Source organism: Stomoxys calcitrans, chromosome 4 (genome assembly GCF_963082655.1).
Source record: "Stomoxys calcitrans chromosome 4, idStoCalc2.1, whole genome shotgun sequence".
NCBI classification, from domain to species: domain Eukaryota; kingdom Metazoa; phylum Arthropoda; class Insecta; order Diptera; family Muscidae; genus Stomoxys; species Stomoxys calcitrans.
The window spans coordinates 85,234,823-85,254,172 of record NC_081555.1 but is presented as its reverse complement, the minus strand read 5'-3'; the positions used below and the strand labels follow the sequence as shown (position 1 = coordinate 85,254,172).

Sequence of the window (19,350 nt, the reverse complement as noted above, 5' to 3'; positions counted from 1 at the left end):
AGCTCCTTATCATTGAGCTTAAACTTGAATTAGACAGCATTTTTTGATATGTGAGAATTTCGCCCCTGTTCCTTAATGAATTGTTCATGGCCAAAGTCGCATTCGAAATTTTCATAAAAATGATACGATATATGAATTGGACAAAATTTTTTGATATGTGAGAATTTCGCCCTGTTCCTTAATGAATTGTTCATGGGCAAAGTTGCATTTGCAATTTTAATAAAATGATACAATATACAAATTAAGTTTTGGTCAAAATTTCTACGAAAATCAAAATGGAAGTTCCGAAGAAATAAACGAAGACGAAATAAAAGAAATATTAAAGCTGAACAATTTTCCAAATAGAACCATATCCGATTTGGTAAGATACGTGATAACTTACAATAACAATAGAACCGAAGAAAGGGAGCCAAATATGTATTTGCCTTTAACATATATTCCAAATTTTTCTGAGAGATTCGGAAACTCAAATACGTACAACAAAGACATATACACCCATAGAAAAAATCAAGCACGGCGTTGAAAAAATGGCCACATATTTTGCTGTGCCGATGAGTATCGAACCTGTGTTCCATTAATCCCATTGTGTGTTTACAAACGCCTTCCCACATTGCATCACGGCCGGCTATACACATACAACGTTTTGAGAGCCATTTAAACATAAGGTTGGTATACATACACATTTCGAGAGGATGATGTTCACAAAGGTCGGTTCATTAATCAACAACGCGTGTTAACAAAATCATCCTCGCTTGTTGACAATTTTTCCAACAACGCCCATTTATGATAAAGACAACGTTAGCGCATGATTTTGCAACAAATTTTTCCTATCAGTATACCAGATAGCACAAAAAACGTAAAACACCGTAAATAAGTTTTTTTTTGTAATACAAAATCCATGATAAAGAAGAAAGATAGGTCAAACGTAGCCCATAAAATGACTTATAATGGGAACAAATCCGACAAATCGGTACTACAAAGACCAAATTAAGAACAAGACTTTGCCATTGAAAGACCCTTGGAAAAGAAAAACGGCATTGTAGCACATTGCACGGTAGCAAGACAGACCGAAACTAAATTATGTGGAGATTATGACGCAGGAGAGCAATCATAAAAGGAAATACACTATCGAAATGCTCCATATTGCGTACTAGCACAATAGAGGATAAATTACAAATCAGACACCGACAACTGTGCACATATGTACAGAGATATTATACAGGAATATAGAAGAAAATATTGGCGTTAGTTGTAAAGTAACTCTGTGGTGAATAAGTCAATTGTCTAACGTAAAACATGTAATTATGACTAGAGTTTTATCTTAAGGAAATTTTAGTAATTACTTGTGGTAAATTCTTGTTCTTTGTTTGTGTCTCTTTCGGGACGAGCTCAATGATCGGAGATTTTCTTCGCTAATGGAACAGGAAAGTCAAAGATCGCAACACACACCAACTACTATGGGACGTGTTTCGTCTTTTTTTAGAAGACTTTTCAACCATATCAGGTGTGATGGCTTCAAGAGCCGTGCGTTGATATGTTGCATTTGTATCGTACTTATTGCGTAAACGCCTCTATGATACTATTACCCCATTAACCACGCTCGTGTTTGTTTAATGACAGATTTTGTTGTCTGCAACAATTACACTACTTCCTTGGTGGCACGTGATTTAGCGCATCTGTTGGAAGTTGTATTGATGGCTTCGAACGCTAAACAACAGCAAAGACTCTCGCTCTTGCTCCGTTTGCCCAGGTTCAAATCCCGGCCGGGCTCTGCCGATTTTTTTTATTTCAAGTTTTTTGCCTTTAAGGACGAATATGATTAAATTTCACAATTTTTGTTTGTTTCTCTTTCGAGAAACAAGAATCGGAGATTTTCTCTGCCTGTTTTATGTATAAAAAGAACTGATATACTCCCTGAGGAAGAACATCGATGATGTATTGAAATATTGGAGAAAAAAAAAATAATTAAAACAATTATAAAACAAAAACATCGGTTTTTTAATAAATATATGACCTCGATCCAGACAAACAGCGACGAATAAATCGAATTTTTCTATGAAAACTAACTGTTCTATTAAAAAGTTTTTAGTAAAAATAAATTATTTTTTTTTTAGTAAATTAAATTTTTTTAATGTTTATATTAAAACTGGTTTCTTAAAAAATTATTCGTAGTAAAAAAAAATTGCTTTAAAAATTAAATGACATAACAATTTTAGGGCATGAGGATGAAATAGCCTTGGGAAAAAATGTAATTCATGTAAAAAGTGTATAATAATTTGAAAAAGAGGTACTTGCAGTATTTATTTAAACAGAAGACTGTTAATTTAGTGGTTTGTGGAATGTTAAGGATGATTCCATATGTGAGTGAAGATAAATTACGAATTTAACTAGTGGAGACACAAACCACTAAATTAACAGCCCTCTGTTAATAGCAATAGCAGATCATTGTTAAAAAATTTTGCACATATTTAAAATTAAATTAAATCTGAAAAGAATCATTTATTCACACAAAATTTAACTTCAACAAAACATCTAAATACCATCTCTGTTAATGGCAATAGCAGATCATTGTTAAAAATTTTTACACATATTTAAAACTAAATTAAACCTGAAAAGAATCATTTATTCACACAAAATTTAACTTCAACAAAAACCTCAATACCATCTAGAAAATAATAAGGTAAATGAATAAAAAAATGTATTTCCCTCAATAATATGCTCTAACAAGATCAAGAATATTTCATAAGTGGTTAAACCACTGTGGCAAAATAGAAAAAGTTGATACGTTGAAACCAGTTTCAAACGACAGCTTATGAAGTCTAGTTTTTAATCGAAATAGGCATATATTCCAAATAATCGCCTAACTATCGATTTTTTAGGAAAAGCTTGAAAAAATTCGCTATAAGTCTTCAAAAATCAATTTTGCGTCAAGCAAAATGGAAGAAATGAGTACGTTGAACGCGGTCTCAAACGACAGCTTATGAAGTATAGTTTCTAATCCTAATAGGCCTATATTCCAAATAAACGTCTAACTAACAAATTTTAGGGAAAAACTTGAAAAAATTTGGTTTTTGAGATATTACACATGAAATCGTACCAAATTTCTCTACAAAATGTTTAAGTTTTTTTTACCGAAAGCCTGTCAACTTTGAAAGGTAATATCTACCGAAAAAAAATCTGACATGGCTACAGGTGGCATTTTTTAAATCATTTGAAAGTTTTATTTAGGATAGGTTCTTTCAAAATTTCATATGTGCTAATGGAACACCACAGTAGCGTAGAGGTTAGCATGTCCCCCTATGACGCTGAACGCCTGGGTTCGAATCCTGGCAAGACCATCAGAAAGAAAGTTGTCAGCGGTGGTTTTCCCCTCCTAATGCTGGCTACATTTGTGAGGTACTATGCCGTGTAAAAACTTCTCTCCAAAAAGGTGTCGCACTGAGGCACGCCGTTTGGACTCTGCTATAAAAGGAGGCCCCTTATAATTGGGCTTAAACTTGAAAGGGACTGCACTCATTGATAAGTGAGAAGTTTGCCCGTGTTCCTTAGTGAAATGTTCATGGGCAAAGTTTGCAATTTGCACATGGAAAGTTTAATTTCTGCCACAGGTTTCCTCTCTCTCCGCGCCATAATGCATTGTTTAAAATGGTAAGAAGTTTTATGGAGACTTTTCCCTGATCATATTTTTTCTCCTCTTACTCATAGTGAAGACTTTGTTGATAATGAAAAGTGGCAAAAACAAATAAAAATCGCTATTTATTCATATATGCAATACATACATTCGTTAGTTTGTTAATTTTAACACTTAAAAGTCGGTACTGTGTTGATTTGGCATAGTTGAAAACACATGTTTTTCGCAATAACTTTTTTGAAACATTAAAAAATATATCAATGATAAAATAATACTTTAATTAAAATGTTTTCATAAGTAGTGAACGAATGTCCGTCCTACTGATAGAACTCAGTAAATTTTTTTTTTTACAATTTTATTATCCTAAAAAGTAATCGCGAATAGCGAACATAGTACTAGTCTTAAGTCAATTTTTTGTCAGTTTCTTTATAAGGAAGTATTTCGTTGTTCTTGTTGTTGTTGTAGCAGTGTGTTGTACACTGAGGCGGTGGGGCTTGCCGATGAAGGACTCCATCAGGGGATTGACCATGGGATTGACCAAGTATTTCCTTGTTCCCCAGCTGCTACGTAGAGATGTTTGACTGTATTTAGAAACAGGTTAAGGACCTCAGATACTCAATTCTGACTTCATCCAAATTTTACAGCGTCATTGAAGAGATTTCATTGGGCCGCAGCGCCCTGGCACTAAGGAGAATGTTTGTAGCTTTGTTCATATTCTATTTTGATGGATGCGACTAATTGCTATCCCTCTTTGCAACACATACTCTTAAGCGGGTTGGTGTTGATATTTTAGCCACATTGGTAATTGGTGGTAACAATACTCGTCACGCTCTTTCCGGTCAATAGGACCGATCGCCTCGGGAACGTTATGGCCATTTATTTATTAAAAGGCACCAATAACTCGCCTTGTTATATCGAGTGTCACAGGCACTCAGTATTTGATCAAGAGTCGGTGCCGATCTACCTCTTTGAGACTGAGACTCTCCATTCGATTGAAATTCATACGAAGTAGCGAGTTAACGAAGCATACCAATATCCGCTACATGTGGTAATTGGAGGTAACGATACTCATCACGCTGCAAAGGTGAGCAAGCTCGTTCCGGTCAATAGGCCCGATCGTCTCGGGAATGTTATGGCCATTTATTTATTTAAATGCGCCAATAACTCGCCGTGTAGTATCACAGGTACTCATTCTTTAAGCAAGAGTCGGTGCCGCCTAGTATCTCACTGAGACTCTCCACTCGACATCGCTGATTACATTTCGTACGAAGTAGCGAGCTTACGAAGTATTCCAATATCCGTTATCTGAGCATCTTGTTATGACGATTAACACCACACAAATAGGAGCTCATAGTTCCACCTCGTATGGTGGTTATAGCTATCCCTTGCCTTGATGTGTAATCTGAAGACATTCCAACCGACTTTTTGCTTCAAGAGAACGCAGAAAAAACAAGTAAAAGCGTGCTAAGTTCGGCCAGGCCGAATCTTATATACCCTCCACCATGGATCGCATTTGTCGAGTTCTTTTCCCGGCATCTCTTCTTAGGCAAAAAAGGATATAAGAAAATATTTGCTCTGCTATTAGAGCGATATCAAGATATGGTCCGGTTTGGACCACAATTAAATTATATGTTGGAGACCTGTGTAAAATGTCAGCCAATTTAAATAAGAATTGTGGGCTCAAGAAGTAAAATAGAGAGATCTATTTATATGGGAGTTGTATCGGGCTATAGGCCGATTTAGACCATATTAAATCCGTCGTACAAAATTTCTGCGAAATCGGATAATAATTGCGACCTCTAGAGGCTCATGAAGTCAAGATCCCAGATCGGTTTATATGGCAGCTATATCAGGCTATGAACGGATTGGACCTTAGCTGACACAGTTGTTGGAAGTAAGAATAAAATACGCCATGCAAAATTTCAGCCAAATCGGATAGGAATTGCGCCCTCTAGAAGCTCAAGAAGTCCAGTCCCCAGATCTGTTTATATGACAGCTATATCAGGTTATGAACCGATTTTAACCATACTTGGCACAGTTGTTGGATATCATAACAAAATACTTCGTGCAAAAATTCATTCAAATCGGATAAGAATTTCGCCCTATAGAGGCTCAAGAAGTCAAGACCCAAGATCGGTTTATATGACAGCTATATCAGTTTATGGACCGATTTGAACCATACTTGGCACAGTTGTTGGATATCATAACAAAACACTCGTGCAAAATATCATTCCAATCGGATAAGAATTGCGCACTCTAGATGCTCAAGAAGTCAAGACCCAAGATCGGTTTATATGGCAGCTATGTCAAAACATGGACCAATATGGCCCATTTACAATACCAACCGACCTACACTAATAGGAAGTATTTGTGCAAAATTTCAAGCGGATAGCTTTACTCCTTCGGAAGTTAGCGTGCTTTCGACAGACAGACGGACGGACAGACGGACGGACATGGCTAGATCGACATAATATGTTGCGACGATCAAGAATATATATACTTTATGGGGTCTCAGACGAATATTTCGAGTAGTTACAAACAGAATGACGAAATTAGTATACCCCCTATCCTATGGTGGATAAAAAAAATTCAATCAAAAACTTTAAGGGCAAAAAAAATCGCAAAAAATTTCCAATTAAAAACTTTTTTGAAAATCAAATCGTTTTCAATTAAAAAATTAATTGATGCAATTATTATGAATCATTATGAATATGATTTGAAAAAATTTTGCCATTTTCAATTAAAAAATTAATCGACTCAATCATTTTTTAATTGAATTAAAAAATTTTTCAATCACAATCTTGATTTAAAATTTTTGAAATTTTCAATCAGAAAATTATTTGACTCAATCATTTTTTAATCTGATCTTAAAAAATTTTCAAAAATGGTGCTTAAGTAAATTCAATTAAAGGCTATTTTGTCCCCTAAATACAAAGGGAAGGAGTTTTCAAAAGACCCATATGTCCCACATTTCAACAAATCTCCATGGCAGCGGGTTCTACGTGCTGGTTTAACCCGATGGAGTTCTTCATAGGGCCAAGCCAAGGGCTTCCGCCTCAGTGCACAACACACTTGAAATTTTTTGAATAACCCCTGTGGGGGAGTCCACGGACCTTTGCCCAAACAAGGCACCTCAAGTTCATTACAGAAGGTCAACATCTGTATACCAAATATAGAAACTATTGGAATTTTCAAAAAGTTTCAATAATTTTTTAATTGGATCAATTAAAAAACTAGTTGAAAATTTCAATTATTTTTTTTAATTAATTTCGTGATTGAAACCAATTTTTATTTTTTTCTGTGTACTAGGAACCGGGCCGCTCAGTTGCACCTTCTCCCTCTTTTTATACCCACCACCGAAGGATGAGGATATATTCATTTTGGCATTCCGTTTGCAACACATTGAAATATCCATTTTCAATCCTATAAAGTATATATATCCGTGATCAGCGTACAAATCTAAGACGATCTAGCCATGTCCGCCCGTCTGTATATTGGAATCAAGCTACAGTCTTTAAAAATAGAAATATTGAGCCGAAACTTTGCACAGATTCTGTTTTTGTCCATAAGCAGGACAAGTTCAAAGATGGGCTATATCTGCATATAGCCCCCATATAGACCAATCCGCCGATTTAGGGTTTTAGGCCCATAAAAGCCACATTTATTATTCGATTTTGCTAAACTTTGGAAGGGTGAGTTGTGTTAGGCCCTTCGACATCCTTCTTAAATTTGGCCCAGATCGGTCATGATTTAGATATAGCTACCATATAGACCGATCCGACGATTTAGGGTCTTAGGCCTATAAAAGTCACATTTATTATACGATTTTGCTAAAATTTGGGAGAGTGCGTTGTGCTAGGCCCTTCGACATTCTTCTTCAATTTGGCTCAGATCGGTCCAGATGTGGATATAGCCGCCGATTTAAGGCCTTAGGCTCATAAAAGCCACATTTATTATCCGATTTTGCTGAAATTTGGGGCAGTGAGTTGTGTTAGGCCCTTCGTCATCCTTCATCAATTTGGTCCAGATCGGTCCAGATTTGGATATAGCTGCCATATAGATCGAACCGCCGATTTAGGGTCTTAACCCCATAAAAGCCAAATTTATTATCCGATTTTGCCAAAATTTGGGACAGTGAGTTGCGTTAGGCCCTTCGACCTCTTTCTTCAATTTGGCCCAGATCGGTCTAGATTTGGATATAGCTGCCATATAGACCGATCCGCCGATTTAGGGTCATAGGCCTATAAAAGCCACATTTATTATCCGATTTTGCCAAAATTTAGTAAGTTGTTAGTTGTGTTAGGACCTTCGACATCCTTCTTCAATTTGACTCGGATCGGTTCTAATTTGGATATAGCTGCCATATAGACCGATCTCTGGATTAAAGGTCTTAGGTCCATAAAAGGCGCATTTATTGCCCGATAGGTCCGAAATTTGGGACATGTTTGGCCCTTCGACATACTTCTTCAATTTGGCTCAGATCGGTCCAGATATGGATATAGCTGCCATATAGACCGATCTCTCGATTTAATGTCTTAGGCCCATAAAAGGCGCATTTATTATCCGATTTCTGCCATATAGACCGATCTCTCGATTTAATGTCTTAGGCCCATAAAAGGCGCATTTATTGTCCGATTTTGCTGAAATTTGAGACAGTGAGTTGTGATAGGCCCCTCGATATCGTTCTGCAATTTTGCCAAGATCGGTTGAGATTTGGATGTAGCTGCCATATAGACCGATATCTCGATTTAAGGTTTTAGGGGCCATTAAAGTCGCATTTATTGTCCGATTTTGCCAAAATTTGGGACAGTGGGTTTTGTTAGGCTCTTCTTCATTTTTCTGCAACTTGGCGAAAATCGGCCCAGATTTGGATATAGCTCCCATATAGACTCGATTTAAAATCTTGGTCCCATAAAAGGCGCATTTATAATCCGATTTCACTGAAATTTGACACAGTGACTTACGTTAGGCTTTTCAACATCCGTGTCGTACATGGTTCAGATCGGTCTATATTTGGATATAGCAACCAAAAAGACTAATGTTTTGTTCTACAAAATTAAACAATAACTTGTACTTATTAGTCCACTCAATGTCCGTGCCAAATTTGGTCCAAAGCGGACCATATTTCGATATAGCTGCTATGTGGGCACAAATTGTGAATTTTTCACCGGATTATGACGAAAGGTAGTTTGCATATATACCCGAGGTGGTGGGTATCCAAAGTTCAGATCGGCCGAACTTAACGCCTTTTTACTTGTTTTTCTATTTTTCCAACATATTTTAACAATTCCTTTTGTAAATTTGTATTCTAATTCTGTTTTTTCCCCCAATAAATTTCTTTGCAGGTTCGCAATTTAAGTCCATTTTCTTTTATGCATCAAGATGACGTCCGTTGGGTCATTGTGGCCCTGCGACAAATGTACGATTGTAACAGTGACACCGGCGAAAGCTGCTATCGTTTGCTCTCACGTAATGGCAATTTTATTTATTTGCGCACCAGGGGATACCTTGAAATCGATAGAGCCACCAACAAAGTCCATTCATTTGTTTGCATCAACACCCTGCTCGATGAGGAGGAGGGCAAGCGTAAAGTTCAAGAAATGAAGAACAAATTCTCAATTATAATAAATGCAAAAGTACCCACTGGAACGATGCAAGATGCCACGGCTTCGCAAAACCCACAGCAGCTAGAGAAGATCGTACTGTATCTCATAGAGAATCTACAGAAGAGGCAAACAAATTCATGTGTGGTCGATGAAATACACTCGGAGGATGATGTGAAACGCCATACAAGTACACCGCCCTTGGCTTTGGTGCCACCTGAACCGGCGTCAGTGAAAAATTCCATTTCGAAATCGGTTAGTGTGGTTATAGCCACAGCCGCCAAGAGTTTGGTCTTAAAAAGTAATGCAAGGCAAAATTCAGCCGAACAGTCGTCGTCATCGTCATCGTCCACTTGTGCGACAGATGAATGTTCGAGCGATCTTAAGTCGACAACAAGCACAATAGAAGTGAAAACCAGAAACGATTCCATAATTACCACAACACAACAGCGCCCCAGTGTATTGCAGATGCGTAGCAATGTGTGCCAAGCTAATTCTAATACCGTGCCCCGTACGACAACGAAGACCACGACACCTGAAACCGCTCAACAAACCAGACAACAGAGACACGAGGAACGTCAAGCTGCCCAGAATATTTCAGTTCTAAAACGTTTGCACATTGAAACCGAAATCGAGGGGGGAGAAAGTGATGCCACATCGCCCTATATGGAGGATGACTGCCTAACATCTCGTCCAGCTAAATGTAGTTCTAGATACTCCCCCTCATCGTTCATGTCTTCGGACACAATGTCCTCGCCCCATTCATCTTCGTGCATCTCTCCTGCCATTAAAAGCGATAATAGCTCTGATATTCATAGTTTTTTATCTCCCAATTGCATAGACGTCCCAGCATTGGCAACAGCAACAAGCAACGTGCTGCGCCTACCACATGACCTCCATGTGAGTTTGGAGGATCCACATGGACCCTCCCAAATGGAAGCCATATTGATGGATCCCATCCAAAGGGACACTGAGTTTTTGGTCAGTGTGAAAAGTGAATATGACGATATTTACCAGGAGCACTGCAGAAGATCACCGCCTAACCGAACAGAACTTCCATTACCGGATGAAGATGAACTGTAGTAGTTGTAATTCAAAACAGAATAGAATGTAAAAACCTACTGAAAACAAGATTATGTTATATAAATGAGGGTGTTTGTATGTAAGTAATTTATTATCTATTGTTATTATATACATATAGTACGCGTGCACATACCCACCCTTGTGTCTGTGTATGTGTGTGTGTGTGTGCGTGTGGGCGTGTGTTGTACTATGTAAGATACATGTCTTTTTTGTTTTTTATTTTTCCTTAAACCAATAACCGCTCTATCAACTTGTTAATGGCAACTGTGCTATCACAACACAATATGAAATATTTTTTAAACATTTTTTAAAAAACAAACAAAAAAAGAACGTAGCTAGTATAAAAACTTATACAAAATTAGTGATTTTAAATTTCTATATATGAAATTAGTGATTTGTTGCCATCCCTAATTTCCTTAAAAAAAAAAATTTCGAACAGTGCAAAAATTGAGTCTATTACGAATTGGATGCAGCGCCGTACGGATTGGACATGCGGTGATAAGTAAACGATGTGACATTATTTTCGCTAACGCAAATTACCGATTGATCCAATCCCATGGCAATCGGTTGTACGTACCGGATTGACCCGATGGAGATCTTTATCGGGAGGGGAGCCACCTCAGTGTATAACACACTGCTGCAACAACAACCACAACCGATTGATCTGTTTGAAAACAAAGTCCCCCTGTTTTGGAGCTCGGGCCTACAGATGCATCGATAGCTTAGAAGTATTTTGATGGAAATATTGAGAATATGGACTCTAATTTAAAGATTTTTTGTATAATTTTGTAAATTTCTTGCAGCGCAGGTAATTTCCTGCAAAATTATCTGCCTAGAGGAGGTTTATATGGGCCATATGTGAATATAGGCTAACGCGGTATATATTTAAATGCAGTTAAAAAAATAAAATTTGGTATTTTTATACCCAGGATGGGGGGTATTCTAATCTGGTCATTCCGTTTTTAACACCTCGAAATGGCGCTATGATAAAAAGGACTCAATGCAATAAGTCCCAAATTGAATATGAAATTAAAACCCCAAAATGGGGCTTTACTTCTTAATGAAGTAATACCCCTAAAGTAAAAATAAAATAAGGGTCCACAATTTGCGGCATTAGATCATATTACATAAAGACCAAATTTTAGATTGGAATAATGGCCCAATAAGTGCGCGAAAGACTAATGCCCGGTAAATCTCCCAAAATGTTTTGGGGCTTTTTTTCACTTCCAACTTAGGGGTCATTTCATATGATAAAATCCTAATTTTTAAATTGAAATAAAACCGTAAAGAAACAACATAAAGCCCCAATTATCCTTGCTTTTGTTTTATGTATAGAAGTTTGGAGCCTTATTTCATTTTTCGCCCTTAGGAGCGGTATGAAATAAGGATCCAATGCAATAAAGCCCCGAATTAAAATTGGACTTTACTGCATAATGAAGTAAGACCCCAAAAGTAAAAATAAAAAAGGACTGCAACGAATTGAAACAATTGCCCAAACTAAAATGAAATAAGGCCCCACATTTTGGGGACGGTATGAATTAAGGCCCCAATGCAATAAGGCACCAACTTAAAAATGAAATAAAAACCCCAAAAAGGGTTTTCACTGCATAATTAATTAAGACCGCAAGAGTAAAAAAGAAATATGGGCGCCATCAAATGAAAAAACTCCCCGAAATGAAAAAAGGCCCTAGATTTGGGGGAATTATTTCATATGAAATAAAGTCCCAATTTCTACATGAAGTAATAACGCCCCAATAAGTGGGTGATTTACTAATGTCCGGTAGATATCTCAAAATGTGTAGCTCTCTCTGTTTAAATGATTGTAAAACGAAATAAAACCCCAAAAATTAGTTTTGGGCCTTTGTTGGGGTCTTATTCATGTGAAATTAAGACCTCATTTTTAAAATGAAACAAAGTCCCTAAAAACCAAATAAAGCCCCAATTATAGCCTTATTCCATTTTCCGTTTAGGGCTTTATTGCGTTGGGGCCTTATTTCATACCTCCCCTAGAAATATTGACCTGATAGCCTATAAATTAAATATATTTTTGACATGTTGAGTCGATCTAAACATGTCTGTTCATCCGTCCGTCAGTCGAAATCACGATGGTGTTCGAAAAAACAAATTTATCCGCTTAAAATTTTGCACAGATATATTCTTATCAATGTACCGATGTAATTTTGTTCCTTTTTAGCCTTGAGCATACCGAATAAATAATATTGTTATAATCATTAATTTTGTTAGTTAAAAATGAAAACTGATTTCATTGTTATCGAAAAAAATATTTAATTTAATAGTTTTAATGAACTACTAGTTGTTTATTCATAAAAGCATTTCGGCTAAAAGGGTGCATACAAACTTTTGTGATTAAGTGTAGGTCGGGATTGGGGATTGCAATTGGGTCATATCGCTTCAGATATGGATGAAGCCCCCATATTAACCGATCCTCAGTTTTCTTGAACCCCTAATAACCTCATGCCTCATTTATGCCATTTGGCTACAATTTGACTCATAAACTTGTGTTCTGACTTCCAACATCAGTGTTAAGTATGACCCGAAACGGTCTATAAACTGCCGCAAGAAGCTTCAGTTTCTATCCGATTTGGCTGAAATCTGGCAAAAAGAATTCTGTTGTGATTTTCAACATCAGTGCAGAGTATGATCGTAATCGGTCAATAAACTGGTATACCACCCCGTATAAACCGATTCTCGGATTTGACTTCTTGAGCCCCTAGAAGCCCTTATTTTCATCTAATTTGGCTGAAATTTGACACTAAAACTTCTGCTGTGACTTCCAATATCCGAATCGGTCTATGTATTGGTATAGCCTCCATATAAACTGATCCCCGGATTTGATTTATTTAGCTCCAAAAGGTCAAAATTTGATACAAAGACTTCTGCTATGACTGGTACCCCGATATATCTACTTGAGACCCTATTTGATAATTGTAAAATAAATCAAATACGATCTGAGGTAAATTTTAAGCGAAACCCATGGTGGTGGGTGCTCAAGATTCGGCCCGGCCGGAACTAGCATGTTTTTACTTTTTTTTAATTATCTGCTGGAGTACTTTGACTTAAGCTCTGTTAGATAAAGTCATTATGGGTCATTGCAAAGAAAGTTGCATCAGCAATGGTCTTCGCAGCAAGATTGATTAGATTGTTGTTGTTGTTGTAGCCATATTTGTATGTGAAGAAAGCGATCCTAGGCTACCCCGTAAACGAAGCATTCCGCTATCCGCAAACTATGGACGCGCCCGCTGGCTCTCAGCTAGGCTTGTCGTGATGACGATGAATATCACACAAATCGGAGCTCAGAGTTCCAACCCGTGTGGTGCTCATAGTCATCCCGTGCCGGAAATCAAATTGCAGACTTTCTGAGACGGAAAAGGATTATGGTTGTGGCGATTCATGAAATAAAGTTCAGCAATACCTACAGTTATCATGGATACATGTGTTTCATAAGGATCGCAAATGAGGTGGAGTAGGGGTATAAACAGTATGGTTCAACCCTACGTTTGACATTAGAAATATGTATTTGGAATGTATTGATAGAGAAATCAAGTCCACAACTGCCGAGATAGAGTTTTACAACTTGCACGAGTATATACCGCAGTTGTGTGTGATTATGCTCCAGGATAGAAGCCCGACATCTGTCGCCTGTTGTCCGCCTATAACCTTTGGCACTCTCGAGCTATGCTATTGTTGTTGTTGTAACCGCATTTTTACATGTGGAGGTAGCTAGCCTCATCAAGCTCTATAGATGAAGAAGCTTGTTCGGTCCATAGGACCGTTCAGCGCGGGAACGTTATGGTCATTGGTCGCCAATAACTCGTCTTGTCATATCGAGCATTACAGGTATTTAAGCAAGTGCCACTAGGCCGTTGGTCTCTTACTGAGATTCTCCACTCGATTCCACTGATTGCTCGCGACTGCATTCGAAGCTACTCCGTATGCGGAGCAATTCAGCTCTCAGCAGAGCTTCTACTGATGACGTTCAACAACAGTCAATCCCATGGTAGCCGGTTGTACGCACCGGATTGACCCGATGGAGTTCTTCATCGGCAAGGGCTGTCGTCTCAGTGTTTAACACACTGCTACAACAGCAACAACGTTCAACAGCACATAAATAGGAACTCAGAGTTCCAAAGTCATCCCGTGCCGTTCTCTCGTAGGTAATGACAGGAGGGGTATATCTTTACTGCACGCTGAAAGAAATACCCCCAATAGAATTGTTTGAGCTTGAAGCAATTCACCTCTAATTCTATCCATTGACTGACCACCGGAGTTCACAACCTTTGTGAAGACGATTTAAACGGCTATAGATAATACACCAATCTCCCCTTCAGCGAACTAATCCCTACCTTTTCTTCAGCAGCCGCTCGCTTTTTTCCTGCTAGTTTTTGTTGTTGTTGTCACATTTTCATGCGGAGGTGGCGATCCTCGTCAAGCTCTTGTAGGTTCGTTCCGACCGATCGCCACGGAACATTGCCATTTGTTATTTAAAGGCGCCAATAACTCACCTTGTCATATCGAGCATCATTGGCACTCAGTATTTGTGCAAGAGCCGGTGTCGGCTGACCTCTCATTGAGACTCTTTGCTCGATACCGCTGATTGTCCGCGACTGCCATTGCAGCTACTACGTACGGAGCATTCCACTATAGGCAACCTGTGGGCGCGCCCGGTAACTCGCAGCTAAGCTTCTAGTATTCAGCAATGAACACCACACAGATCTGACCTAAATGTTCCAGCCTGTGAGGTGCTCACAGCTATCCCGTGTTTGCTAGTTGAACACCTAAGGGAGGCCTTAATTCCTGATGCAAGACTGCGGAACCCGCAAACTAACACCATGAGTTTCGTTGATCCGACTATAGTATTCAGGAATTGAATTTAGAAATCAAGTGGGTGGTTACCTTACTTGAAGCACTGTAATTTAAACGTCGGTATTGGTAAGTTGTAGTAAACTGTCAAGAAACTTAGAATTCTCAGTAGAAGGTAGAATTGGACTTCAACCGCTAGCAACGTTGACTAATCCGAAGACATGCGCCAGGTTATACAACCGTCTTTTTGTTGAGCATCCCGAGTGTGATAAGAAGAGTAAGAGTTGCATTCATCACGTTCGTAATATCCGAGCCAGTCAGCAACTACCATAATTTACCGAAATCGTTATAACAATTTACCGTGGGTAAAGTAACAAAACGGAACCCGAAAAAATCTCAGTGTAGCTAAAGTAGACGATAAACATACGATCGACCTCAGCTTTTCTCTGGACAATGAAAAAAAGCGATATTGGTAAATTTTAGACTACTATCAGGTTAGGTTAGGTTGAGAGAAAAGAAGATGGCTAATACAGATTGAGAACTAACATAGCAAGGTGCACACTTGCAGAACGAAAGAAGGACAAACGTACAAGACGAAATGGAAGGAAACTAGGCGAGCCAGCGAAGAGCTCTCATAGGCGAGAGCAGCGTTCAGTCAGCCACTGCAGGGTTCTACAGTAGTCCAGAATGATGAGAGGGCCAAATGCCTCGAAAGTATGCAGGCACGGAAATAGATGTTCCACCTTAATATAAATGGAAAATCCACCTTAATGCTATAGGTGAGCAAGCTCAATAACTTGGCTTATCATATCGAGCATTATAGACACCAGTATTTAAGAAAGAACCGGTGTAGCCCGGCCTCACACTCAGGTTCTCCGCTTATTACCGCTGACAGTCCGCGACTGCAGTTGTAGCTACTTCGTATGAAGGCATTCCAATATCCGCAGCCTGTGGACGAGTCCGCTAGCTTGCAGCTAATCGTGATAACGATAAACATTACATAGATCGGAACTGTGTGGTGTCCGGTAGCCCTCAGCCGAGTTTCTCATGACAACCATGAGCACCACACAAATCGGAGCTCAGAATTCCATGGGTTTCCTTCTTTGCAGTGGATTATGTTCAAGTAGAAGGTTTTGGAGGTTTGAAAGAGGGTAAAGGATGATTAATAAGGATGGATGGCCACCGGGCGCAGAGGTTAGCATGTCCGCCTATGACGCCGAGCGCCTGGATTCAAATCTGGCGGGAACATCAGAATATTTTTCAGCACACCGTTCGGACTCGGCATAACAAAAGAGGCCCCTTATCATTGGGATTAAACATTAATCAGACTGCAATCATTGAATCAGCCGAGTTTCTCATGACAACACAAATCAATCGCAGCTTAGAATTCCAGGAGTTCCTTCTTTGCAGTGGATTATGTTCAAGTAGAAGGTTTTGGAGGTTTGAAAGAGGGTAAAGGATAGTTAATAAAGATGGATGGCCATCGTGGTGCAGAGATTAGCATGTCCGCCGAGCGCCTGGATTCAAATCTGGTGGAAACATCAGAACATTTTTCAGCACGCCCTTCGGACTCGGCATAACAAGAGAGGTCCCTTATTATTGGGCTTAAACATTAATCGGACTGCACTCATTGATATGAGAGAAGTATCCCCTGTTCCTTAGTGGAATGTTCATTGAAAATTTAGTATTTAATAGTGAAGGATGGCTAAATTTTTAGGGGACCAATATTGATTTTGAATAACTTATCGCATTACTCGATTGTGTAGCTTTCCTTGGTTCCAATTGATTTAGTTTGAAATTGAGAAATTCCAAGTGAAATGCAAAGAAAAACCTGACGTTTCGGTGTGGTTCACATTCAACATCGGTCCCAAACAGTTAATCGCCCTATTGTATATGAAGGGTACTTCCATTTTAGGGGCTGATGTTGATTTTGAATAACTTGAATGCCTTGCGATTGTGTATGTGTTCATGGTTCAAATTGAGTTAGTCCGAAATTGTGAAATGTCAAATGAAATGCAGGAAAAACCTCGACGTTTAGGTGTGATTCACATTTCACAACCATTTTTTCTTGCAATAAAATCCTTGTCAATTAGGATCCATTCAAAATAGAATCCAATTGCTATTCAAATGTTACTGTAACGAAATATCTTTACATCGACTATATTTTTATACTTCGATGGATTAAAAAAAAAAAACTCTGGCAACAAATAGCTTAATGAATATTTCACTATTAAAATTTATGTTGTACATAATAATATTGTTTTAATATAACATATAACTCGAAACTTTCACATACATATATTTGTAACTATTTTGTTCACTTTGTTTTCCTTCTTGGGAATTAAAAAAAATAATAAATAACAAACAAAACAAAAATAAAAACATTTTACTGCCTTTTAAACAAAAATAAAAATTATTTTCCTTTATGATTTATTATATAAAGTTATGTTTCTAAAACAAACAAAAAAATTATATAATCTTCATTATTTAAAAACAAAACAAATTAATAAAAATTATTGATGTAATTATATTGATGATGAGTGTATGTCTAGTTAAAATTTAGCCTAAATTTTTATCTTTTTTGTTGAACATTTTGTAAAAGTTTAATTTTTTTTATAAAAAAAAATTGGTTTTGATTTTACTTTTATAATTGTTTATATACATCTAATAAATATATATATACATATACATATAATATGATAAGTTATATATGTATACTAGTAAATTTTCAATAAAACAAAAACCTACAAGATTAATGATAATAAATAATTCTTAAGTTAATGGAAATAAAAAAGAAATAAACAGAAAATTGATATTGACTTGTCACAGCAACAACAACATTAGTCTGTAAGAGTATGCAAAATTGGGACGTAATCTGAATTTGAATAACGATATATACATACATATTTAAACTTAAACATCTAATGTTATTTAAAAGTGCTTCGAATGAGGCTTGCATAATAATTATAATATTAATAATAAAAAACAACAACTTACCAATTTTATTAATTTATACTTGGTGAATATACATAAAATTTAAAAAAAAACCTTTTGTTTTTATTTCGTTGAGATAATAAATGCTTCTGTGCAAGTGCAAGGATCAGTTAAATTAGAATATGTACTTCAGAGATCAGTTAATATGGATTTTATATGGGGTCTATATCTATATTTGGACCTATCTGTGGGTATTGGAGTTCATTGCATTCAAATGTAAGCAATCCTAAGTCATACTTCCTCAACTCCAGGATAATTGATTTTCTGCCCCGGGAAACTCTTAGCCACAGTGCCTTGGCCACCCTGCTATCTACTTACTCGCGCGGAAGTCCTCACAGAGAAGGGGTTCATTGAATCATTTGCACACTTGGAGCTCCTAAGCGATTTATTCCTAGCCGGCCCAAAAATGATTATTTTTTTCTAATGCAAAATTTAATTTTTTTTTAGATTTGGAGCCGCAGATATTTGGCATCCCCCTTGCTCGTCAATCGCTACGTTCCCCGCCATTCTTCATTAATCCGCGATTCAGTATAACCTAACATAATTCTCATTATTAAAAAAAAACTTTCTCATCCTTATCTTGCCTTTCAGAGCGGCTTAACTGACCTTGATAGTGCGTTCAGGCTTTTAAGGCTGCGAAGACCTCCCTCGCCTGAAAGATGCTATCCCCTTCTAAATGCCTATATAGCTCTCTAATTCCAATGAATTCAATATAGACTCCTACTCCGGTGCAGGGATTCCTATTGCACAAATGAGTAACAAACTTTTATTCTCTATCACTTCCCCTATCAAATCCAAAAGAAAAAAGAAGAAGAATGTAGAAAGGCTTATCTTAACTCAATGTCCCAAATTTTGGGCGAAATCGGGCAATAAATGCGCCTTTTATGGCCCCAAAACCTTAAATCGAGAGATCGGTCTATATGACAGCTATATTCAAATCTGGACCGATCTGCGCCATATTGCAGAAGTATGTCAAAAGGCTTAATACAACTCACTGTCCCAAATTTCGGCGACATCGGACAATAAATGCGACTTTTATGGGCCTAAAACCTTAAATCGAGAGATCGGTCCATATGGCAGCTATAACCAAATCTGGACCTATCTGGGTCAAATTGAAGAAGGATGTTGAAGGGCCTAAACAACTCACTGTCCCAAATTTTGGCAAAATCGGACAATAAATGCGCCTCTTATGGCCCCAAAACCTTAAATCGATAGATC

The 19,350-nt window shown here is 37.7% G+C and overlaps 1 protein-coding gene across 1 annotated transcript in view; it reads left to right on the top strand.

Annotated features, from left to right (window-relative positions):
- LOC106090170 (uncharacterized) overlaps window positions 1–18,146 on the top strand; it is a 52,727-nt gene extending 34,581 nt beyond the window's left edge. The window contains exon 2 of the mRNA XM_013256272.2: window positions 8,977–18,146. Coding sequence (XP_013111726.2) covers window positions 8,977–10,317 — 1,341 coding nt within the window. The 3' untranslated portion in view covers window positions 10,318–18,146. The remainder of the gene's footprint in view (window positions 1–8,976) is intronic.
- The last annotated feature ends 1,204 nt before the right edge of the window (window positions 18,147–19,350 follow it).